Genomic DNA, 23,618 nt, shown 5'->3' with positions numbered 1-23,618 from the left:
CCACCCCTTCACGACCAGAATGCAAATCCTGATGCTGGCTTGAAGCATGGCTTGCTTTTGCACACCCAAGACCCACTTACTCAGTCCATTGACATAATGTTATCTTTCACACGCCGTTGACTGCAGTGACCTACATACCTAGTTCACCCCCCACGCTCATGTTTGGACGCTTACACACACCGTGTCATGGAATCACCGACAACCTGGTAGTACTATACTCAACTACAAGCGTTCAAGCCCGCACTTTTCGTAGCATGCTCAGTCAATATGACTGAGGCATGCTGACCGATTCCTATCTTTCACTCGATTCGGCATGCGGAGTGTGGAGCTGCCAGGTGAATCGCCGCCGATGTTATCCGCCCAACTATTTGTTTACCCGCCCCACGCGAACTGTGGGAATGCATATTGAATTTTGCAGGGTTTGGAGCCTCCGAATTTGAATATAATATCACATGCTACAGGTTTTATCCACTTGTATACTTTAACCAAGTACTTTGTCACCCTCTTTTCTCCACCACTTCCTTGGTGACTACTCGTGTATTTCGTGACTTCAGTGACTTGACCATGCTGGCCCGCCGCATTCTTACGTCCAAGGCCAAGAGCAGCCTTGTCCCTGCCTTCACGGGTAACTCATGCGATTCCTACATGAATGGACGATCCTTCCTCGTCTGACCCGATACGTCCGTAGCGCGCTCGTTCTCGGCGCCCGCGACGACCAAGGACGACTACTCTTCCCCAGATCACTACTTTGACGACGAAGTCAAGGCCAACGCTGGGGACCCGTCCAAGCGTGCGTTCACGTACTTTGTGTTGGGGGGTTCGCGCATTGCGTACGCGACCGCCGCCCGCCTCGCGGTCATCAAATTCGTCGGCTCCATCAGTGCATCCGCCGACGTGTTGGCCTTGTCGACCGCCGAATTCAGCTTGGCCAGTATTGAACCCGGTTCCACCATCACGGTATGCTCTACCTTCCTCTCATGCAACCCTAGTTCTGACATCCCCCTCCCTCTAGGTCAAGTGGCGTGGCAAGCCCATCTTCATCAAGCACCGCACCGAAGCCGAGATCGCCAAGGCTCGTGACGTCGACCTGAGTCAACTGCGCGACCCCGAGTCCGACGAAGTGCGCGTCCAAGACCCCAAGTGGCTGGTCATCTTGGGTATCTGCACGCATTTGGGGTGCGTGCCCACGTCCAACGCCGGCGAATACGATGGCTGGTTCTGCCCGTGCCACGGCTCCCATTACGACTTGAGCGGCCGCATCCGCAAGGGCCCTGCGCCGCTCAACATGGAAATCCCGCCCTACAAATTCGTGGACGGAGACCGCGTCTTGTTGGGCTAAATGCATCTTGATTTTTCCCATAGAAGGTAGCCAGGCTGGTTGATTCTTGAATTATAATGCAAGTTGTCGGCGCGTGCAGTTTCTACTTCGAGTGCGAGCAGTGTACGAGTAGAAGGGCTTGCCTAGCCACACATGTAGTTCGGCTGCGTACAGTAGTTGGACGAGTTGTTGGCTCGTTGGTTCTTTGCACCAAAGTCCATGGTGGGATAAAAAATGTATTTTAATACATTTTTTATCCCACGTATTAAAATACCTAGTTCTACTATTTAATACTATTAATATGAATACTACCCGCAGTATTTTAATATTAATCCTATACTACGTAGTAATATAATAGTATTATAGGATCAATATTAATAGTATTAAAATACTACGGGTACTATTATTAATAGTATTACTACTACACCATTTTGCAGTTAACACAATTCATCGGGCAGATGGCAATTGGTTGGGCACACGGCTAATTATATGAGGCACACGGCCAAATATATCGGACACACGGCCAAATATATCGGGCATTCGTCCAACTTAATGTTAACTGCAAAATGGTGTACTAGTACGAGAGTCCAGTAATACAACCTTTTTGTGAACGTATTTTTGACACAATCGGAAAAATTTCATAGTAACTGTTATATTCGATATCCATAGACGACACATACGCACACTAAATCGAGTACCTCTGAGAATGAATCTGCGCACTTTTTCACTCACTCGTCCATCCATGGGAACTCGGGCTAAGGCGGCACTCCTGCGAAGTGCGCTGTGCCTCACGACAGGTATGTATGCAGTCACCATCCTCCTTACCCTCATGCCCTCTCTAGCGAAGCCGCGACCGAGCCCGACACTCTTCATGTTTCCAGGGCTCACGTCGGCACCATTCCACAACCCGCGGGACTTTGACTGGACTCGTGCGCTTGAAGCCAACGTGGATACGATTCGGACAGAGTACTTGGCTTTGAAGGCGCATCAGAAGACGTCGGACTACGACGTTCAAGGCGGCCAAGAGCACTCGCTGCACCAAGGTCAATGGGACTGGTTCAGTTATGTCACCAAGGGTAAGAAACCCAACGGCGCGTCGTTCGAAGAGCACTGTCCGACGACCGCGGCGCTGCTTACCTCCATTCCCGGCTTCATGACGTCGGTGCCGTTTGCATATGCGTTCTTCTCGAGTCTCCAGCCAGGCAGCTCGATCAAAGCGCACTCGGCCCCGTGCAACATCCGCCTCCGCTGCCATTTCCCCCTCTTTGTCCCTCCCGGGTGCGGTATCCGCGTGGCCGATCAAACTCGATCTTGGAAGGAAGGCGAGTGCTTGATCTTGGACGGTACGCGGGGGGCCACTGGAGTATTATTACTTTGAAGTGAAAGCTGGTTGTTGCGGACTTCGAGGCCAATTGATATTAATATCGATTGATATTGTCCTTTTACCGAAAATGTGGCAGACTTTTGCGCTGATTCTCGCCAGATGTATCGATTATTCTTGATACTGAATCATTTTGTATGTAAAAACGTGTGCTGTGGTGATTGGAAGTATCACACTAATTAAAATCACACACTAATTTGACGTTGTTGATGGTTGTTTCCTGCAATCTGATTGGCTAAGTATATCCTTCTACCGATGATTGTTCTGTACATTTATTTGGTTGTATCGATATATTCATTCTCTATATATTATCGATTTGATACAAATTATCGCGCCGACCAAACCGATCCACAATCGATCTGATTGGTTGTTGAATTTCATTGAGAAGGTTTTGATTGGCTAATAATTTTGAGCTCATCGGAGGTAGCCAATCAAATCGATTTAAGTGCCAACGAGAAATCTTCACTCGAAAGCACAATATCGCTCCAGTTTAGAATGAACACATCTATATCGATGTGATTGTGTACTAGATTCGTACGACCATGAAGTATGGCACGACGGCAAGAATGGGGAGCGGGTGGTGCTGCTCTTTGACGTGTGGCATCCGGATTTGATTGTGGACGAACGACAAGCCCTGATCGACGTAAGCACGAATATTATTGTACCCAAATTATTAGGACGTTGGAGTGCCATTTCGCCAAATATCCTGTGAATCCATTTGATGTCATTGAACCTTGTACAAAAACTACTGTATATATATACTAACTAGACATTTAAGATGCGTATATATCTGTTTTACGCAATAATGCGGAAGGACTGGGCCGAATCAAACGTTTGGATTGGCAGAAATTCGACATGACATGATTTGATTGGCTTTGGCGGTTCTTTTATTCATTAAGACATTCGATTCTCGTGAGATATTTCGAATCGATTTGACAATATTGGTAGATGTTTGCCGACGCTACAAACAAGGGCTGGTTAACTGACAAGTAGAGAGAGAGATGACCAAGCGTTATAACTAACTCACGAGACGATGGAACGTAATGACGTCGTCGCCCCCCCAACTTCATTTATAATGAATGCTATTCGCCGTGAAAAGGATGGCGTATGCTCCGCCATTGTGGTCGAGATTTGTTGATTTCGTCGAATTCACAAGTACTACTTCCACCGTTGCAGAAGGAAGGTTACCTTTCCGTAATAGGTCAACAGTTCACAACAAAATCTCCAAATTTACCCTAAATAGGCCATACGAGTAGCGGAATAATATCCAGGTATTTTTAGATTTTTTTTATTCACTACAGGGCTCGAGATATATGACTTCAAAACTCGTTCACCAAATCCTCAAAATTCCAAACCAAGATTCGCAACGAATCTATATTTGGAATTTCCCCTTAGTTTTCAGAAATAGCATGAGCCAATCAAAATCGATTTACCCCTTTCTTTTTTCACGATTTAGAAAAAGTCGTCAAGGACCTCTTTTTCTACTTTTGGTATAGTGAGTTGCGTAAAACATCGCACACAAAGAGGTCAAAAAGTAGGAAACTGTATTGTATATAAACTTCCAAAATTCGTGTGGTTTGTCGAATCAATATTGAATCACACCGGAGTTCTGATTGGTTGAATATACGTGTCATTTCTGCAAGAGCCAATGAAATCCACTCAAAAATGGATTAGCCAATAGCGTCGATTCGTGATTCGATTCGACGGGGTCTGGAAATTCGTATCGAATCCACAATACTTGGAACCACTTAACGTAAATGACCAATTTATGATCACTGTACCAATTTATGATCACTCGCATTGAGCCAATCACGTCGGGGTATTTTTTGACCCCAAAGCCTCCAATAGATTATACTGAATGAACTCGATACATTACACACGCTAACCATGCCGAATCATCCGGACATTCGACTTGAAAATGGGTAAGTTCCTTCCTTCCTTGCCCTGCCCCGCATATAACCTAAAATTGCTAAATGCTTACTAGTATCATGGATAGTATGGGTGCTTGTCAGGGAAATCACAGGTGTCGAAGACGACACAGACCTACCGTATTCCCCATCTAACTGTACCCAAGCATTATCGTTACCCCATACTTTCACGCGCGCAGATGCCATGGCTATGCGCTTCACAGGCAGTCCTAAAATGAAACGATTGGAACAGGTTATCCGGACCATGTGTTGGAACTGTCCCAGCAAATATTCTTGAAATACATAACCTTGTAAACTTATATATTACCTGACCATAATGCATACCCTATCCGCATAATTTGTATGCATCAAGGTATACACAGTTCAAGGTTAAAATAGTGATCATAAATTGGTCCTCAAAAATAGAGTAAACTTGCTTGGAAAGTCGGCTTTTTGTATTAAACGTGCATCTTCAAATGTAATAATTTGATTATGAAGTGAAAGCTCTGTGTTCGGTTGTTAAGAATCACTTCACAAAATGTGAAAAGTCGTCCTGTGAGCCGAGATATGCGAATTCTACGGTGACTACTCCGAAAAAGTGATCATAAATTGGTCATTTACGTCTCTTTCTGGCAAGGTCCACTAGGATTACCTCGGTGTTCTACCTGAGTCTTTTCATCGATACTCTTTCTGCCTTATTCTTTCTTTCCTTTTCTACCCCTTTCGGGGTTAGTACTTGGAACAGGCCGTTTATGATCGGGGAAGATTTAGTAAAAATAAGACGAAACATGTTTCAACACGAAATCGTCAGATCTGTATACCATGGTTCGAGGTGCTGCATAAAGTTCATCCCGGCGTCCGTCACTTCGCGGCGCATGTGCTCATCCTCGTGGCGGCGAGATTTTCACATACGGCAACGTTACCCCTCGAGACTCATCTGCCAAGAACTGTATCGCAGTAAAGACTTCGCTGAACACTGTCACATTGTAGTATACAAAAAACAAGAGCATGAATAAGGCGATGAACTTGGAGGCAAACGTGTGTGTGTCCTTTGGTCGTGAAGAGCATCAATAGATTCTCCAAGCGTCAAGTACTTGCCTACTTCAAATTCAATATGTTAACGTACGTTAACCATACTAACGTTAGTACATAGAGTTACTTCGATCTCAAGTGATGTGGTGTTGCAACTTTGCTCAAAATTGCTCGGTCGTCGGAAATTATTTGCTGGTTTGCTTGAAAATAATCTACAAGACTCTCCCACCAACAGCAAAAGTTGAAACATGCCTGACGATCTTGAACGGTCGCGTTCGAAATCCGGATAAACCAGGTATATCCGTATATTCACATTACTGGAAGGGAACTTCACCATCATGGACTCGTCCGTGGCCGACCACCTATCGCTGGAGCACATCTATGGCAACTTTCACGACTACTACGACTTCAACCCCGAGAGCGAGAGGCTTCGTTTCCTCACGTCGGACGTTCGGCATGCGCTGCGGCAACATTTTTACTCGCAACCGAATGCACAAGGGACGTTGTTGGACGTGGGTTGCAACGAAGGTAAGGAGGTCGTGCTCTGCCAACCTCAATATTCCTCGTATTGAAACGATCGCATTCTCTAGGCAAACTGACCATGGGGCTCTTCGATGCACTCACACGTCACGCCACGTCGTCGTCGCCACACGACGCATCACCGTTCACCACCGACAGCCTTTCCCAGCTCAACGACGTGCTCCAACCCCATCAACTCCGACCCGAATACATCACGATCGCCGACACTGGCACAGCCCATCGACCCCAGTTTGTCCTCCACGTGTACATATACGGCGTTTTCTTTGGTCAAGGCAGCGGCGTGTCCAAGAAAGTCGCGCGAGCCAAAGCCGCCAGTGTGGCAATGGTCCACTGGCGCCGCATTCACCACAATATCTCACCCACATCCCCTACCAATTCGTCCGAACTGGTACATGCCGCCAACCCAACCATCCCTTGCAACGACGATAATACCCCCATGGAGCTAAAGGTTCTCGGTATTGACATCGACAACGTGTTGATTGACAAGGCCAAGAGCCGATGGCCCAACCATCCACATGTCTCGTTTATGACGGGCGACATTATGACTCCGAGCGACGCCCGGGCCATGTCGTCCATGTTGACATCGAGACCTCGCTTTGACGTCGTCACGTGTTTCAGTGTCACAATGTGGATTCATTTGAACCACGGAGATGCAGGCCTGAGTACATTCTTGGACACGATTAGCAACATAGCCACGCATTTGATCGTGGAGCCCCAGCCGTGGAAATGCTACCGCACGGCCATAGCGCGTCTGAAGCGAATGCACATCCAAAGCCCGTTTGGATTGCAAGCGCTGACGTTTACGCACGAGCATGTGACGACGTTCATCGACTCCAAGTTGTCCGAGTGGTTTCCGTTCCGAAAGTTGATGGGGAAGACAAACTGGAGTCGACACGTGTGGCTGTACAGCCGCGTGCCGCTCCCCGGAGTTGTCTACGACGTACGAAAAGGGAAGTGTGACGTTGTGTCCTCATAGCATGTATATATATATAATATAAAATATATATACATACATAAGGTTATGAGTTAAAATGTGTTGCCAACCGAAAATCAATCAAATCACGCGGTGGTTAACCGTGATCCTAGCCGAAAACTCCTTATAGAGTTTTCGGTCAGCACCTTCGAGACAAATAGAGCTTTTGGACAACACTTTGTCCTTCAAATACAAAGTAACGTTATACCACCAACGTTCGTACTGCTGCAAAATGCATGGCTTCACGATATATATATATATATATATATATATATATATATATATAATACCATGTACTAATAGTATATGTCCGTTTGCCTGTGAGTGCAAATAACAATCCTCAAAAAGATACTTCGAAGTATTTATTTTCACCAAGTCGAAAACGAATCTATTTTTGCGTCTTCCACATACTACAGGTAATACTTCGAAGTACTAGTTAGTAGACATTACGTATCTTTCGTGACCGAATAATTATCCTTTTTGCTCGTGGTGGTCTTGTACGTTAGAGGAGCTGCAACTCCACTGATGTAGTCCCCCGGGTGTACCCTGTTGAGCGTCTGAAAGCATCAAGGAACATGCAGCATTCGGCGTCAAAGGCCATAAGCACACCAGCGAGTTCCGACCTGTGTTTTACACGCATGGTTGGTCCACTCCAACATCAGTGTCGTAAACCGGTCGAAACCTGGCGACACAACCATCACTGTGTCGACTGGCCCAGGATAGTTAGCTTATGCAGAGCGAGAGCTATCAAACGTCAAAAGTCAGGTGAAAACACCAACTTGGGAATTTATTTCTCAGTCCAAAATCCAACTTGTGCAAGCGATTTTTCGCCATAGTTAACGAACTCTAACTGCAGAAAGAGCGTGTTGTGTCAAAATTTGGAGGCGCAAATGTTATAACAACTCTGAGGACTGGAGCATCCACGAAGTTGTTAAAAACCAATAGAAGTATCATAACGTTAGGTGGGCGAGTGACCACATGAATATGTTTTAATCTAGATCTCGAATGTCTTAAGATAATGGATTAAAGAACCTCCTAAGCCAATCAAACCACGTTCTGGTTAGTTTCTGCCAATCCAAACGTTTGACTCGACCCAGTCATTGGGCAAAACCATATATATATATATACTAATAGTTGTATAGTATAGTTTGTACAAGCTTAAATTGGATTCGAATACAAGTTCAACTTTGGGTGAAATTACATCATCTTATTAATAATAACCTGAACAAGGAATAAATACTAAGGTAATCCATCAATATCGCGAACGCCATCAATATCGCGAACGGTTTTCATTATATCCAATCCAATGGCTTCATTCTGTAATGACGAGTTTTCATTGGATATGATTATATTCAGCCAAAGGATCAGGATACCACCTTGAAGTTCAAAACTATGTTCATTTTTATGTTGTCGAATACAAATTTCAATTTGTATCTTATTATAATGCCTTCAAATTTAATGTAGAATTGAGTTCATGTATAAATTAAAACGCGTCACGACACCCAGGTATATTATTTTGTAAATTAATATTCCATACATACAAAACTAAGATATTACGACCGTTCGCGAAATACAAAGCCAAAAAAGTTTCACCAATTCTTAACGTTACGTTATAATTTGAAAATACAAATCGATTATTGGGATATTTCAGGCACTTCTTAGCACTAAAAAATGCAGCTGGATTTATATTTTCCAACGCTACCTTTAGTTTTTTTTTATTCGAGGGACTTTTTGTGGTGGAGTGCTTCAAACATTTGATATTTTAGTGCACAAAATGCGTTCGCGATATTGATGGATTACCTTAGTGCATCGATTAACTAGACGGCACCTAATTCCTGGACGACTCACTCAAGGGCGGGTCCAACGCAAAAGGCCGAAGCGTCGTGTTGCGGAACTGGACGAACGCCGCCGCCGCGTTCTTGGACATGTTGTATGGCGCCTTGTACCCGACATGCGCTTGGGCCATGTCGACGGCGCCGCGGAATTGGCGGGTCTGTTCCTCTGTTGAAGACGGGAAGTTACACGACTCAACATCGAACAAGGTCGTGTCGACGTTGCAAGGGACGTGCTGCCGCATGGCTGACATCAATTGCGCAAAGAAGGCCGCGCATGCTTCCGATCGGTTGAATGCGTGCCTTTGGCGCGCATCAACGGCTGTTCGTACAATATGGAAAACACGCTCAACCGGGACGCTTGCATGCACTGGCTGGTACTGTACATGGGAAAACGTCCACTTCCATGGCAATGCGCGTTGTGTCACAGTCGGGAACGCCATCCCCGCGCCCCTTGCCTCGGTGGGCGACCGCGCCGTAGCAATCGGGGAAGAGAAACCGACATACGTCCCCTGACTGTACGTCGTCGCTGGGGACTTGGCAGATCTTGGGAAGCACTTTGCATGTGTACAGCGAATCGTCTACGACGAGGATGGGGAAGATGGTGCGCTGCCGAGCGGAGGAAAGGATGGCGACTGCTGCTGCCTGCTGATGTTGCACTTGTGTGCGGTTGTGCACTAACGCCGGTGGCCTAGTCGTTGGTCCAAGGGTGCTTCTTGACGGCGTAGAGGTTGTCGTCACGAGATTGTGATTCAAACGAGTGTGGACATTGGGCATATGGACAGCCGCCACCAGAGCTGCCGTTACAGCGAGCACTATCGTCGGCGTCCGTCGCATGCTCTCTGTGTCAAGCGCGCACGTCTACCCATGGCACAACATAAATAAAAATGAAAATAAAATACGAAATGTAAAAGTTTGTATGCGAATTGGATGCCGCTTTATTTTAAACTCCACTTTCAATTGTAAGAGACGTTGTTCGGATACAACATGATTATCCGGATAATTGTTCGTATCTGATATGATGAAGGTGATTTCCGGATATCGACACCAACTTGGCGTCGGCATGGTGGACCTGAAAGCCGTGTCTTTCGTGCTGCTGGTGCTTCAGAACACACTGGGCACAATCGTGATCAAGTACTCCCGCGCCACCAAGTACCATGGCACGACCACGGTGCTGCTTTACGAGCTGCTCAAGCTGGTTCTCTGCCTAGTGGTCGTCGTCGTGCAGAAGCAGGGCAACCTACGTCATGCCGTTCAAAGCGTCCGTCTCGAGGTGTTGGGGGACACCCAAGGGTACCTCAAGATGGTACTCTTGGCGGCACTGTACAGTTTCCAGAACAACGTCCAGCTGCTCGCGCTGGATCACGTGAGCGCCGCCACGTATGCCATCGTCTACCAGCTGAAGATCGTCACCACAGCGTTCTTCATGGTGCTGTTCCTCAAGCGATCGTTCCATACAGTGCAGTGGGTGGCCATGGTCGTTCTCATGGTAGGCGTCGTGGTGTGCTCCGTCGGCAACAGCACTCCCGCACCCGACAAAGCGTCCACGTCCGCCGTCGGCATCTTCATGGTCGTCGGGCTGGCCGTCAACTCGGGGGTAGCCGCGGCCTACTTTGAAAAGGTGCTCAAGACGCACAAACCCGCTGACGCCATCCTTCGCAACCGCGTCCCTGATGTCGATCCCATGTGGAAAACCAACATCCAGCTCGCCAGCGTGTCGGTTCTGGTGGCCTGTGTAGGGGTAGTGCACACTGCGACTACAACCCGTGGCTTTGCCTTCTTCGATGAGTACACCAAGTTCACGTGGGGAGTTGTGTGGCTCCAAGCGTGCGGCGGCCTGATTGTGTCGGCCGTGGTGCGGTACTCGGACAACGTGGTCAAGAACTTTGGCACGGCAATTTCCCTCGTGTTGGGCTGCGTGCTATCGAATTTGCTGTTTGATGACCAGCTATCGCCCATGTTTTTTGTGGGCGTGACGCTGGTCGTGCTGTCCGTGTATGTCTACGGAGACTCCCGACTCCACGGACCTGCCGTGCATGTGAAAGTAGAGCCTCGAGACCTCGAAGGCGCAAGTTCCAAGGACAAGGGCGGCGGTGGTGGAGGGGGGGACCTACCACAAGCAGTTGTGTTGAATCAACGCGCGATGTATCGGGTAGATGAACCACCACCCATCAAGTAATCTTAGCATTAGTGTGTTTATACAAAACATGGTGTGCTGAACAACTAAATGTACAGAAGAAGCGGCAGTAGAATTTAGTTAATCAGATACCAATCAACAGCTAATTAGTGTGGGACTTAAAACTAGTCCTCTGGCATTTTATTAACGTTACATACAAAATTCAGAACAAAGAATCGATGGAATTGGCAAATCAGCACAAAAGTCCAATTTTGGTGTGATGTTCAGGAATATCGACATTTGGAATATGGACATGGGGTGGCTGGTGAAGCGAGCATGAACGTGATGTAACTACTAACGTTAGTTGATGTACATATACATAATTCGTAAGGTGAAACAGTAGGTTTTAGTACGAATTCCATAAATCGATCTGAAATATGTAAAATTTTATTGAATGAAGCTTCATCTTTGTATGGAATAATTTAAATTACTTTACAGTTAAACGCATCTCATTGATGAATTCGTAAGGCAGACTGCCTTACCAAATTTCTGTCCAATTAAATAATAGAAAAGTGAAGATAACTGGCCAATCGGATCGTTCTATTCTCTTTGCTACTAACGTTGTACTAACGTTAGTACAATGCTTGCTGCAGGCTGCGGCTATTTGGTTGTGAGCTACAGTACTGTAGTAGAATGCGATCCCTTGCTCCTACGCGCACGCTTCAGCCTGGGAGATGGTCATGCAGTACGACTTGGCCCGAGTAGTTGACAAGCTTGTCCCATGTGATTACTTGATTTATGCCAAGTTGCAAAACTAGTAGGATGTCTTCACTTTTTACACTAAGTTAGTACTGCTGTTACGATGCGCTCCCAGACATGACGCCACACCCAATAGGTGGTTCAAATCATTTTAATCCGTTCCTACACCAGAGCGCCCACAACGGGAAGGATGTCCACCGAGATTAACACTCGACACATCCTCAGATCCAGCCCAATGTGGCCTGTGTCGACTAGAGTACTTCAAACCCAATCTTGAATGACTGTTACCAATGGTTTCTACGCCGTTTTTGCATTTCATTCACGTGACGGAATTATCAACATTATATGACAGAGGTTTTGACTAGAACAAATAACGAGGTGTGATTGGGCAATAACGTTACAAAGTTATCCTAAATTGGTTAACTGTAAGTTATCTTAAACTGGTTTTTTACGTTATACTCCTCGATTCCAAAACCTCTTTAATTGCATAATACATAGATATATAGAAAGGTTCTAGGCGATCTTCTCTCTTTCGAGAAGGCAAAATCCTACTGACGGTACCAAGCAACCGCGGATGTCACCACCACCGATATATTCAAGGCAGCTAACCACATCGCACTCCCCTACAGAGAATTCGCATGCGGGTTTCCCTATTACCCCGAGCACACACATGACGCAGTTGTGCTACCTCGTGTATCATCTACAGTACATATGTTAGTAGACTTAGCTTACCTATTTTACGCGTTAAAATCTTGTTCTTAGCGACGTTAGCAATATGTTTCCATAAAACCCGAGACTATATTAGACACAGCGGTGTAAAAACGGTTGGCGTAGTACGCATGCTGTCGTGTTGCCGTCACTCTCGATTGTTGCTGTGTGACCTTTCACGTTCCCAAATGTCATTGGGATAAACTGCATGATTGGCTAAAATTCGTTTTTTATGACGAATCAAAACATGGCGTCGATTTGTTGGCGGTTCAAATAATGAGCCAACCCAACGAGAAAACAACTGAAGTTACTCTGTGCTGCTCCGGAGTACTACGTAGTATATTAGAGACTTTTAGCACGACCGGAATTTATAGGATGCATTTGTCCCAAATGTTGTGTTCTACTGTAGTAACAGTTAATACAATATACTAGTACAGTACATTTGGTGTAGCCAATAAGAGTCAAGAGACAAATATATTTAGCCAATCATCAAGTATTTTATGTACTTAAGCTGATTAGTTCAAGGTGGGTGAGCCTACTTTGTACTTTGGCTGATTAGTTCAAGGTGGGTGAGCCTACTTTACATAAGCTGTAAGTGGTCGTTGTTTTGGCATCTGTGAACGAATCGCCTCGTCGATTTTTCTCGAGGATTTATACGAACGCCCTCTATGATACCCAATCGGTTTTCTTAGTTTGGCCCAGGGATCTCCGTGATAGACCAGATTTCCCCAAATGTACACTAACGTTATTTCTTTTCGATAGAACTGCAAAGCACGCAGTATACTATCGAAAACAAATACTGTTGAATAATGTTAATAGAGATTATGTCCACCTTAAATAGTGTACTACTACGTATTAATACTACTACGTCGTACTATTAATATTAATTACTTGAAAGAATAATTACTTCGAAGTAGTACAATACAGATATCTGGGGGTTGTATGAATATCGGACCCCGTTCAATCGATCCCATTGGTCATTCCGAAAGTACTTGTCGCTTATTGGCTATGCAATACATTATCGGACAGGGCAAAGGGTAGAACCAGTAACGTTATTAGTTAATAGACGTCTCTGCGGTTTGTATATTGAAAGGGACTATCGACAAAAAACGTTATATTACACTATTTCAATTATTTTCACTGTGAAACACGCGGAAACTAGTGTGAAGTTACACTATTTCGAACGGACAAAGATATCTGGGGGTTGCACTTGAAATCTTGTCGAGATGGCATCTTCGCGCCAGCACAAGCCGTTCGAGTCGTCGGGGTCGTCGTCGGTGATGAATGGAAAGTCTCCGTACTACAAGAAGAAGGAATTCAACCGACAGGACAGCGGCGTGGCGCCTGCGTCCCAGAAGAGTCGGCGGGATGCGGCGCAAACGAAGCTGCTTGCGTCCGTGGGCTTGGATCTATTTCGGACGGGGCTCATCGTAGACAACACAAAGCCGTTGCACACCGAAGCGCGACATCCTGCCGTTGCTCCAAATTTGGTGTCGATCCCGGAAGGCGAGCAAATGGCGCTGCGCACCCAGCTCTCGCACGCTATCGTGTTGCTGAATGGCCCGGTGTCGGCCAACCTCCCAGGCGTGTGGCTCAGCCAACGCATTGACACCGCACTGCCTCTGCACCGCGCCATCACCGAGCAGGAGAAAGCCACGTGTTATATCATTCCATTTGGCGGCGACAACAGCGAACAGAGCACGCTCGAGGCCGAGGTCGCGCGCAACCAGCTCGTTCAACATGGCATATCCCCGCACCACATCGTCATGGACTGCAATTCGGTACGCACTGTATCGCATGATTCTATTGTCGTTGCTAAACAACGTCCAGAGCAACACGATCGCCAACGCCGTGTCCCTTGTCCGGGTGCTGCGGCACCTTCACTTGACCGTCGTGCGCGTCGTCGCGTCGTCCTTCCATGTCGCGCGCCTCCAGCATTACTTAGACCGCATCCTTGGTGCGTGCCATGACATGCGATTTCAAGTGTTTTACCACCCCACGCCCCAAGACCACTTGAGTCGCCAGCAACTTGCGGACAAAGCGGTACGATGTTTCAAGTATCTATTTTTCATATAGGCTGCCACAAAAAATGTCACAAAACACCTTATTTTTGCAACTTTTCAGAAATATGTTGACAAATACCAAATCTGACTTATATATGGACATCATACGTCGAATTTTCACTATATTTGGACAGAAAAACGTTTCAACTGCAACTGTCCAATTTATAGTACCTACCTACCTACTACATGATATTCATAGTTTACATTACATCATGACATCCATAGGTCGCATCAAAATATTTTGAGAATATTTTCTCACCTCCCATTTGAAAAGGGCGGACTGCTCATTTATATTGTCGTTTTACCCAACATTTTTGACTTTTGTGCGGATTCTTTGCCAAAAATCTATCGATCGATTCTTTGATACTGACTTTTTTTTTGCATGGAAAAATGGTCAAGTCACACAACACTAATTCGTGGTTGATTTGGTCGAAGAGTGGATATCATTTGATTGGCTGCTTGAATAGTGATCTGGGTTTTGATTGGCCGATCATCGATTGCGTGCCGATTTGGTTATTCTGGTCATTCGACTGGGCACCACCCAAACCCTCCAATTCGAATAATTGACTTGACAATACTCGTGTCTGCTGTAGGCGCATGAACAAGCACTGATCATCCGCACGCAACAAGCCCTCGAGGACGCCGTGAGAGCCGTCGCGCGATTCGAATCCCAGCACCCGTCGCTGCCCCCGCCAGGGCCCACCACCAGACAGCAGTTTTACACTTAACCCTGTGATGAACTCGATGTTCTTGGACGTTAGTGATTCTGTACTAGTGCTACAATAGTTCTAGATTGGTCTCTAATGGCGGCGTTTAGAGTCTAATCTAAAATCAATAGTGAATACTCGCAATAGTAGTATTGTGTATATTCGGAACACATTTCCCTGTCGAATCGAATCTCGCCGCCGAATCGAATCACGAATCGATGCTATTTGCTACAGTAATCGAATTTTGAGTGGATTTGATTGGGTCTTGCAGTAAGGACAAGTATATTCAACCAATCAGACACACTCCAGGGTGTCTCAGTATTGATTACTACTGGTAGACAAACCACGCGAATTTTGGAAGTTTATAGCGAATCAACAATACGTAACGTTAGTACAAACAAAATTGACGAGGGTTTCTTCTCACGGAATACGACTGAAAACACACAATATATTCGGTTTTCGGTGTAGAGCATCTCCATCGCACCTCTAAATTTTGTGTTTTGCGTGTGTTTTATAGGTGGTATAACCCACTTGTACAACTGTGTAAAACTGGTCTTTATAATGAGACCTCGAATTTATGTGTAGATAAAATGGCAAACGCGACAAATCCAACCGACAATGATCTGATTGGTCAATTCTACAAAAAGAAATATTGATTACAAACCTTATCCAAGAAGTAGAGGGGATACCCCCTCTACTTACATTGGTCCGCCAGGTTTCCCTATTGGGCATGAATCCTAGACAACTAAGGGTACCGGTCATTGCAATACGTCCCCAGTTCAATCCCCTGAAAGACCAACTATTATTTGAATGAATTTCAAATTATGTTCTCGTTTCGTCTTTCGCACTTCTTTCAACAAGCTAGAATAGTTACCCGTATAACGTGACGGATCTGTGATTTGCCGATTTTGAGCTCCATTCAATCGACCATATCTAGCGAAGTTCAAATTATCTCGACGTAAAAGTTGCAGTCCCAAACTCACTTTTTTTAGCTCTATAGCATCGTCCGAATACAAATCCAGAGTAAGAGTGTGAATCAGGGCAAATAAAATGTCAAAGTTAGGCGCTCAAACAGGCGATCGGTGATTTGCCGAAATTTAACCTTGAATTCAGTATTGGAATTTTACGGCTTCGTTCAAACAAAATTATTGATTTATAGAGCAATATTATATGTATGAAGAAATAATATTTTACAGGTCATACTTGATTTGAAAACAGGTGATAACCTCTTTAAAATAGTACTGAACCCATCATAACGTTTTGAAGGTGTCAGTTGTTGCAGGCTTTTATTTTATCCAATCATATCAATTCTTGAATTCTATTGGGTAGTGCAGCTCGGCAAATCACCGATCTTTCGGCAAATCACAGATCCGTCACGTTAACCAACAAACGCAGCTTCAAATAGATCAAAACTCTGGAACTTTGAGAAGGCAGCACCCAAAGTCTGCCTTTCCGAATACTTTCGCCGATCGCACTTGATCATGTCCTTTGTAAAGTCCTTGATCGCGCAAAACAAACCGCTCTTGGGGCAGGCAGTAAACCATTGATCCCAAGCGTCTCTTCCAGATCGTGCCGTTGGAATGCTCTTGGTCACCACGCACTCACGAAGTGACAGTTGTCGCTGTCGAGCAGGTGGCAGCAAAAGGTTTCGGCTGCTCAATGCCCATGCCTTTCTTCACAGCCTCCACAATGCTGTCAAACGTCAGCCCACTAGTGCCAATAGCGGCATGCACGACACCATGTCCAGTACTATTCACCTTCCGTAACAGGTTTCGTGGGTCAAATCGCTGATGCTCCTTGTCACCAAGTATTCACAGCACGTCTTCGCGTCGGTCCAACGGCACAATGCCATTAACTCTCGGAAGTTGAACTTCCGCTCTGGGGACTCAAACACTCTGTAAAAACAGCCACCTCTCCGCATGCTGTGTAATGATATTCCAATCGGGAGGCTTGGTGACGCATGAACCAAGTTTTGGAGAAGGCGTCGGACGTAGTTTTGATCCAGAGGCTTGAACCACTCCACACGAACACTGTCATACTGGTTGGACAAAGATGGGAACACGCACGCCTCTTGAGACACGTTGACCTGCGCCTGGCGAATTTTGTCGAGGTAGCCTTCATACAGCGTGCAAATTCGGAGACATGGGTAAGCTGCTTCGTCGACCAAGTGGTTTACTTGACACTCCTTTTCCACACTTGCTTTTTTGTGCCATCGCAGCCTGATCGACACGTATCGACCAGATTCATCCTGGTGCAAGGCGACATCATGCCACTTCAACGCCAGGACTTCCCCAATTCAGAAATAGCCAATAAAACAGGAGTACAGCAGAAGCTGGAACATGGAAGCAACCAAAGGATTGTGGTTGGCAAACAAGTTGATCAATGTGGGCAGCTCGTGGACAGTCAATGGGTGCGCCTTTTTCTCGTCGTCGACGTTGTTCTGCCGGTTGTACTTCTGTAACCCAATGACATAGCGCTTCGCATGCATGTCCTGTGCTGGGTTTGGGGAGATGCAGCTCTCTTTGAAGAACAATACCAGCGCAGTTTTTGCCGAGTTAACAGTGCGGGCTTTTCTTCCCAGGCTGTATAAATGATGCAGGAAGTCCGTGCAGTCCTCCGGCGTGGCAGCGTTGGGGTTCAGGCCGTTCTTGTGGTGCGCACAGGACGCCTCGAACTGGAGCTGGTACGTGAGTATGTCCTCCGGGTGAACGCACCATGCAAAGAGTCTTGAATGGTCTGCTTCGTCGGTGTTCTCTCCATCTTTTTGGAATCTGAACAGGTCAGTTGAAACGACAGGTAAAACGAAATTTGACCAATCATGGCATGTACAGTACATGTTAAATGTTAACGATATGTATCTGCACCGACAAATTGCTCGTCTAATGGTAGCACGACAAGATCTAGGGACCAATAATATTAGTTGGTATTGTCGGTTGTCCAATCATCGCACCAAAAATTGTCGGTTTAGTGTCGCGTCTGAAGTATATGTGTATCTTAGGGTACATATGTATTTTCGACCAATTTGGAGGGACCGTCACCTCTCCTGGATATTTCTGGATAACTTACAAATGCTTATAGTTAACCCGCTTGGATGGACGAGATTTCCCAATGAGAAATATTCTCATTGGCAGGATTAGCCAATTAAATCATATTATTTGGATTGAGTTCAGAGCAAAATAGCCAATCATGAAAAGGTAACCCAAATACCGCCATTCTATTGGCTCTGCCAATGAGAATATTTCTCATCGGGACAATGGGTGGAATATTAATAGCGCTTCTGAGTACACCGGTATTAATACGCTTAGGTTGAACTTGCGCATGAGAAATATTCTCATCGGCCGCATTACATAGTTTAACCGAGATATTTCTTATGTATACTTGACTTGCACTTTGATTCCCATCCGAGCGGGTTAAATTCCTTCAAATTTGGGCATTTATTTTACCGGTAGTGTTTTCCCCGAATATAACTAAACATCCCAAAACTGCGGTGGAGTTGCTCTATTTCACAACAATCTCCAAGTTTTAGAGGTTCAAAAGTTGTCATATACAGTACTTCCTCTGTTTCATGTTGCTGCCACCACTGGAAAATCAGCTTTTTTCATGTTACTGCCACTATTATATAATGATTGGCTAATGAAAAAAATGATTGCATTTTATTGGTTATAATTGGCTCAGCATCATTTATGGACTCTGCGTCGTGCTCACGACGGCCACGAATCCATCGGGCCTCCAAGCGGTTTTGACCCAACACGTCTGGTTTTGGTGCTTTGTTGCCAATGGATTCTTCCTCCAGTTTTTGATTCCATTTTTTCGTGATATTGAGCATTAAATTTGGACAAGAAATGAATTGTTGGGGTCGCTGGCAGTCCTTGAGGAAGTAGTAACATAATTGTAGATTCGACACGAATTTCCAAACCCGTTCAATCCCGTTCAATCGTGTTTTCCTCGTTCTGAACATTGCCGCGATATTTGATTGGTTAATCTATTTCTGGAATCTGATTGGCTAAAAAAATGTTCTGTTTTCCATGTCCTTTCAAAGGATTATTTTCTAGCCAATCAAATGTCGCGGCGAGGTTTCAGCGGGGAATTTTGAAGGAAATTCACAACAACTATTACTTCGAAGTACGTATTACAGTATAATAGTACAGCATACATCCTCTGTTCCATATTACTGCGGACATACCAGTAAGCGAAATGCATTTGTTACGTATTAGTGTGGACAATAATACTGTACTTGTGTATGATTGGCTACTAGGTAGTATTCTGAAAAATACAATGTTATCATTGGCTGACAAATTTTCACTGTCACATGCTGGCTTTGGCCACAGGGAACACGCGCACTCGCGCTTCATAGTCCTTTCACGGTGAAGTGCCCCGAGAAATGAAGCGCGGTTGGTGAGGTTCATTGTATATAATTCCAATGTGTCATTCGGTCCTACTTGTCAGCTTCAAGCGATGATACCTCTTATTTTGAATTACCTTTTGAACACAGTTGAGCACATCAAATTTGGTCACGATATGTGTTTCTGGGGTCACTGTAAAGGCCAATGTCCGAGTAATACTCGGAGTAATGCAACTGAGAAAGCGTAATTATTAAGAGATGGTTGACGGGAGACTTGAGTATAGAACTACACTTCTTGGTCGACCTTGACGTTACCGGTACCACGACATTTAGAACCATAACGTGATTTAGTAGGGAGCAAAAGCATCAACCGTCCGTGTATAAATAAGTAAACTTCGTCGTCAGACGGTGACGACGTCACATTCGATGACACTAAAGCACTCGACCACCACGTCCAACAAGTCGGTCGAGAAGTACGCTGGTGTGTGGTCGAACGCGATCGGTTGCAACAGATCGTCCATCAGCACAGTCTTGGCGTCCTTCCCATCCTCAGGATCGACCTTCCTGCTTTCATCCCGTCGTCTGTCCTTTTGATTCTCCTTGGCATGTCGGCTGCACATGCCATTGCTGCGGGAGTTCGATATGCACCCCATCGCTTTACACTGGGACCCGCCGCCGTGCCGCACGCATTTGTACCGAGCATGGGCTTGCTTGGTGCATCCATCCACCATGCACAGCTTCTTGGTCGCAGGAGTGGCATGTTTTGAGCAGAGGTTGCCGACGCGGGCGTTGGCGCTGCAGCCGGGCGCGACGCACGCCCGCTTGCCCCCATGCCGGACACACAAGTTCCGGGCGTACACTTGGTTGTGGCAGTCGGAAACAAGGCAGCGGGACCGGTGTTTGTGGAACGCGCACTTCCACGACGAGCTGTCGTTCGTGTCTGTGTCGAGGTGGCAGTCGTTGAAGAAGCACGAGACCATGGCAAAGTTAAGAATGGAATCGCTCGCTTGCATTTAATGCCTCTTGTCATCTTGACATATGAACGGATGGACACATGGCTTGGCTCAGAGCCAGAGCGTGACACCCTACAACTACGTGCCACGAGTGGCCACGTGTTTCGTCTGGGTGACTGAAGATATATGTGTAGGACGCGTGAAGTCCGTTCTAACGTTACCAGAATGTTCGGTCGACAATATGGGTTACGTTGTTTTAAGCTGAAGTTCTGTCGACCAAGGTGCCCCACCAAAATGGCCGATATTGGACTTCAAAACAGTTGACCTTGGTATTTAGCTAGGGTATAGGGGTCCGCCGAAGTCCACCTCGGTTCACACTCCAATATTTTTGAGAAATAGTGGTCCGCCGAAGTCCACCTCGGTGCACACACCATTATTGTTGAGAAAATCGTCTATGTTATTGGTGGAAAAGCCTGATAATAAATATATCATGAATAATCTCTACTGTGATTGACTGGAATCTTGGTCATACAGTACATAGTACAGTGTAGTCGTGTAGACAGTGAATTGCAAAATGGCTACAGTAGAGTTTCCGTAAGCTTACTTGATTCGAAATATTTTCTGTAGCCAATAGAAAATTTACTTGTCTCTGATTGGCTCATCGTAGGTATCAAACCTACCCATCGCGCCAGATGTATGGTGACTCACGCCGTCATCATTCCATCAAGTGATCAATACAGGTTCCAAAAACGCACGAACTATGATGGCGTGTACTGTACAGTACTAGTACTAGGAGTAACTAACAATACTTACTAGTAGTACGCTGGGAGTAAGTTCTTCAAGTACTGAACTACGTAGCCTAAGTGCATTACTAGTATTCTGTTTATAGCGTTAGCGGGACAAAATCACAATTCAATTGTGTGTTCAGATTTGACGCGTTGTACCCATCTGAATGGAATGGTAACCAAATTACAGAATAAACCAATCGAGATACGAAGCTTCAATTCATGGTGGATAAAAAGAAACAATACGGTAGTAAGCTTACGCAGCTATAAGGGGCTGGTCTGTGAAAAACCATCCACGCTTTAAGGCAGGGAGGTTATCCGAACTATTTTCGAGGATTCTGAAAATATATCAAAAATATTTCTTAATTTCTATCGAAAACGTGCAAAAGCAGGAACGGACACTCAAAAGCAGGGATGAATCATCCCTGCTTCAACTCAGGCGTCCCTGCTTTTGACGTTGTGTTATCCGGAAAAATTCACGTTTTAGCCAATCAGGAGTCGTATTTGCGTGGATACTTCAAAAAGCGTGGACGGGAATGTTCGCAGACCAGCCCCTAAAGAGTTCTTGGGTGTAAACTCTGGAAGCCAGCAAGCATCATCGGGAGGGAAAATAGCTCAGTGATAGAGCATCGGTTTCTTAACTCAAAGGTTGTGGGTTCGATCCCCGCAGACGAGGACCGAATTTCGAAGAAGCTCGGTCGAAACACGAGGTACTACGTAAGTACTTAGTACTCCGGAGTACTAGTAACGTTATGAAGCGTTGGGCGAAGTAAACACCGAAGATGCAGGCACGTTGGCGAAGTGGTTCCATAACATGTGGGTCTAGTATCGGCCCTCGCAGAGGAATGTCTTAAAAATGATCATCCAAACGCAATTACAACCAGCAAGCAGTACAATTCCCTCATTAAAACGGTTCCACTGTTGTTTTGACCCGAAATACTGTTTCAATGAGATTTATATGGAACTTTGTATGCTCAGACCACCTCACCTCTTACTAGGGTTAAGTGCATCTCAGTGGTTATCGATAGCTAACCACTAGCGATGCAGTTAACCCCGGAGATTTAGCATCGTATGTACTCACCGGGGGTAGGACGGAGTCCCAGGTTACAGGGCTACTGGCGAAAAGGTGTATCCGGATGTAATAATTCCCTCATTGAAACAGTATTTCAGGTCAAAACAACAGTGGAACTGTTTTAATGAGGGATTTATTCCCAGCAAGCATCATCGTAACGTTAGTAGCATCCACTTTGCAGTTAGTCGCAGTATACTGTAGTCGTCCCACATTATTCTGTGTTCCGCCACATAATGGCTCTCATTATGCGCGCCAAGCTCTGTCGGGTAATCGCCAATATGTGAAACCTTCGGCAAAATGTGAGCGCACTTAACAAAGACTATCGCACTTAACAAATATAAATCAAACATTTGACACTGTTAACTTACTACGTGTACATGTTAGTTACCTTGAGAATGACAACTTGTGGACTGGGGTGTGGATTTCAGCCTACGCCGCAAACTGGCAAGGCTTCACTGAGGACGACTGGTGTCATGAAGTACACGGTGTCCACCAGGCTTCCATTAGATTGCCTTGTGGCTGAATCGTTGTTACTCATGCGCTGCGTCGTGTAGAATGGCAGCAAGGCTATGCCCCTACCGTCTATTTGGACCAGCTATTATCATCGTCAACAAACTCACCAACATGATTTGGTCTATGACTCTATTGGGACAGGAAAAATCCATCCTCACAAGTCTTTATTAATCGTGACGTGTTTGTAACAACGCCCCATGTTAGGACGAACTCACAATACTACCTCCGGACGGAAATAGATCTAAAGTGGTGGAAATAATGATATGACAGGTAGGTTTTCTTTTCGTAAGTGGTCGCAAATGGCATTTGTGCTTGCGAGGAGAATACACGCAGCAATGGACACTAGATTGGAGACATAATCAAGTGATTGTAGGCAAAAAATAACGTTAACCTCAATGCTACACCAATTGGAAAAAAAATGGCAAAGAAATAATTATATGACAACTATGAAAATTCCCATGTTTAGTACTTAATTTTGCGACCTCGACTATCAAGGACCAATTCGCATCGCTTTGGCATTCCCCCAACGAGCTTCTGAAGCAACGAAATGTCAATTTCGTCCCATACTTGACGAACGCAAGCAATAAGGTCCGCCTTCGAAGAAAACTTGCGACTTC

General features: G+C 45.5%; 9 protein-coding genes and 1 pseudogene across 11 annotated transcripts; 6 read left to right on the top strand and 4 right to left on the bottom strand.

The window, feature by feature from the left end:
• Positions 1–502: 502 nt before the first annotated feature.
• Positions 503–1,468, top strand: H257_17416 (ubiquinol-cytochrome c reductase, iron-sulfur subunit). Its single transcript, XM_009846214.1, has 3 exons — positions 503–625; positions 689–957; positions 1,013–1,468. The coding sequence occupies exons 1-3, from the start codon at positions 565–567 to the stop codon at positions 1,337–1,339; spliced, it is 657 nt and encodes a 218-aa protein (XP_009844516.1). The 5' UTR covers positions 503–564; the 3' UTR covers positions 1,340–1,468.
• Positions 1,469–1,972: 504 nt separating this feature from the next.
• H257_17415 lies at positions 1,973–3,816 on the top strand. Of its 2 annotated transcripts, XM_009846212.1 has the most exons (4): positions 1,973–2,115; positions 2,161–2,661; positions 3,230–3,342; positions 3,648–3,816. In XM_009846212.1, exons 1-4 carry the CDS (start codon positions 2,025–2,027, stop codon positions 3,690–3,692), a joined length of 750 nt encoding a protein of 249 aa, XP_009844514.1. In that variant the 5' UTR covers positions 1,973–2,024; the 3' UTR covers positions 3,693–3,816. The 2 variants fall into 2 exon arrangements, with proteins under 2 accessions (XP_009844514.1, XP_009844515.1); XM_009846213.1 differs by lacking the exons at positions 3,230–3,342; positions 3,648–3,816 and having other exon boundaries at positions 2,161–3,050.
• Positions 3,817–5,961: 2,145 nt separating this feature from the next.
• Positions 5,962–7,154, top strand: H257_17414 (hypothetical protein; the record flags this gene model as incomplete). The annotated part of the gene is made up of 2 exons (XM_009846211.1): positions 5,962–6,166; positions 6,229–7,154. Exons 1-2 carry the CDS (start codon positions 5,977–5,979, stop codon positions 7,152–7,154), a joined length of 1,116 nt encoding a protein of 371 aa, XP_009844513.1. The 5' UTR covers positions 5,962–5,976.
• Positions 7,155–8,979: 1,825 nt separating this feature from the next.
• H257_17413 (hypothetical protein) lies at positions 8,980–9,228 on the bottom strand (the record flags this gene model as incomplete). The annotated part of the gene is made up of 1 exon (XM_009846210.1): positions 8,980–9,228. One exon carries the CDS (start codon positions 9,226–9,228, stop codon positions 8,980–8,982), a length of 249 nt encoding a protein of 82 aa, XP_009844512.1.
• Positions 9,229–9,331: 103 nt separating this feature from the next.
• On the bottom strand, positions 9,332–9,820 carry H257_17412 (hypothetical protein; the record flags this gene model as incomplete). Its single annotated transcript, XM_009846209.1, has 1 exon — positions 9,332–9,820. One exon carries the CDS (start codon positions 9,818–9,820, stop codon positions 9,332–9,334), a length of 489 nt encoding a protein of 162 aa, XP_009844511.1.
• Positions 9,821–10,025: 205 nt separating this feature from the next.
• H257_17411 (hypothetical protein) lies at positions 10,026–11,277 on the top strand. The gene has a single exon (XM_009846208.1). The coding sequence runs from the start codon at positions 10,047–10,049 to the stop codon at positions 11,160–11,162; it is 1,116 nt and encodes a 371-aa protein (XP_009844510.1). The 5' UTR covers positions 10,026–10,046; the 3' UTR covers positions 11,163–11,277.
• Positions 11,278–13,763: 2,486 nt separating this feature from the next.
• On the top strand, positions 13,764–15,478 carry H257_17410 (hypothetical protein). The gene is made up of 3 exons (XM_009846207.1): positions 13,764–14,347; positions 14,397–14,609; positions 15,223–15,478. The coding sequence occupies exons 1-3, from the start codon at positions 13,793–13,795 to the stop codon at positions 15,355–15,357; spliced, it is 903 nt and encodes a 300-aa protein (XP_009844509.1). The 5' UTR covers positions 13,764–13,792; the 3' UTR covers positions 15,358–15,478.
• Positions 15,479–17,147: 1,669 nt separating this feature from the next.
• On the bottom strand, positions 17,148–18,737 carry H257_17409 (hypothetical protein; the record flags this gene model as incomplete). Its single annotated transcript, XM_009846206.1, has 4 exons — positions 17,148–17,214; positions 17,376–17,555; positions 17,661–18,107; positions 18,715–18,737. 4 exons carry the CDS (start codon positions 18,735–18,737, stop codon positions 17,148–17,150), a joined length of 717 nt encoding a protein of 238 aa, XP_009844508.1.
• Positions 18,738–20,079: 1,342 nt separating this feature from the next.
• H257_17408 (hypothetical protein) lies at positions 20,080–20,658 on the bottom strand (the record flags this gene model as incomplete). Its single annotated transcript, XM_009846205.1, has 1 exon — positions 20,080–20,658. The coding sequence occupies one exon, from the start codon at positions 20,656–20,658 to the stop codon at positions 20,080–20,082; it is 579 nt and encodes a 192-aa protein (XP_009844507.1).
• A 1,364-nt stretch (positions 20,659–22,022) lies between these two features.
• Positions 22,023–22,089, top strand: H257_17407 (annotated as a pseudogene). The gene has a single exon. The product of its transcript is annotated as a tRNA-OTHER (tRNA).
• The last annotated feature ends 1,529 nt before the right edge of the window (positions 22,090–23,618 follow it).

This window comes from Aphanomyces astaci (assembly GCF_000520075.1).
Source record: "Aphanomyces astaci strain APO3 unplaced genomic scaffold supercont1.106, whole genome shotgun sequence".
Taxonomy (NCBI): Eukaryota; Oomycota; class Saprolegniomycetes; order Saprolegniales; family Verrucalvaceae; genus Aphanomyces; species Aphanomyces astaci.
The sequence above is the reverse complement of the archived record's forward strand: the minus strand, read 5'-3'. Positions and strand labels throughout refer to the sequence as shown.

Coding starts and splice junctions, on each gene's coding strand:
- H257_17411 (XM_009846208.1), top strand. CDS start 10,047: ATGGTGGACCTGAAAGCCGTGTCTTTCGTGCTGCTGGTGCTTCAGAAC.
- H257_17410 (XM_009846207.1), top strand. CDS start 13,793: ATGGCATCTTCGCGCCAGCACAAGCCGTTCGAGTCGTCGGGGTCGTCG. Junction 14,348..14,396: donor TCGTCATGGACTGCAATTCG/GTACGCACTGTA, acceptor AACAACGTCCAG/AGCAACACGATCGCCAACGC. Junction 14,610..15,222: donor AGCAACTTGCGGACAAAGCG/GTACGATGTTTC, acceptor TGTCTGCTGTAG/GCGCATGAACAAGCACTGAT.
- H257_17415 (XM_009846212.1), top strand. CDS start 2,025: ATGAATCTGCGCACTTTTTCACTCACTCGTCCATCCATGGGAACTCGG. Junction 2,116..2,160: donor TGCGCTGTGCCTCACGACAG/GTATGTATGCAG, acceptor TGCCCTCTCTAG/CGAAGCCGCGACCGAGCCCG. Junction 3,343..3,647: donor AACGACAAGCCCTGATCGAC/GTAAGCACGAAT, acceptor CAATATTGGTAG/ATGTTTGCCGACGCTACAAA.
- H257_17416 (XM_009846214.1), top strand. CDS start 565: ATGCTGGCCCGCCGCATTCTTACGTCCAAGGCCAAGAGCAGCCTTGTC. Junction 626..688: donor CCTTGTCCCTGCCTTCACGG/GTAACTCATGCG, acceptor ATACGTCCGTAG/CGCGCTCGTTCTCGGCGCCC. Junction 958..1,012: donor AACCCGGTTCCACCATCACG/GTATGCTCTACC, acceptor CCCTCCCTCTAG/GTCAAGTGGCGTGGCAAGCC.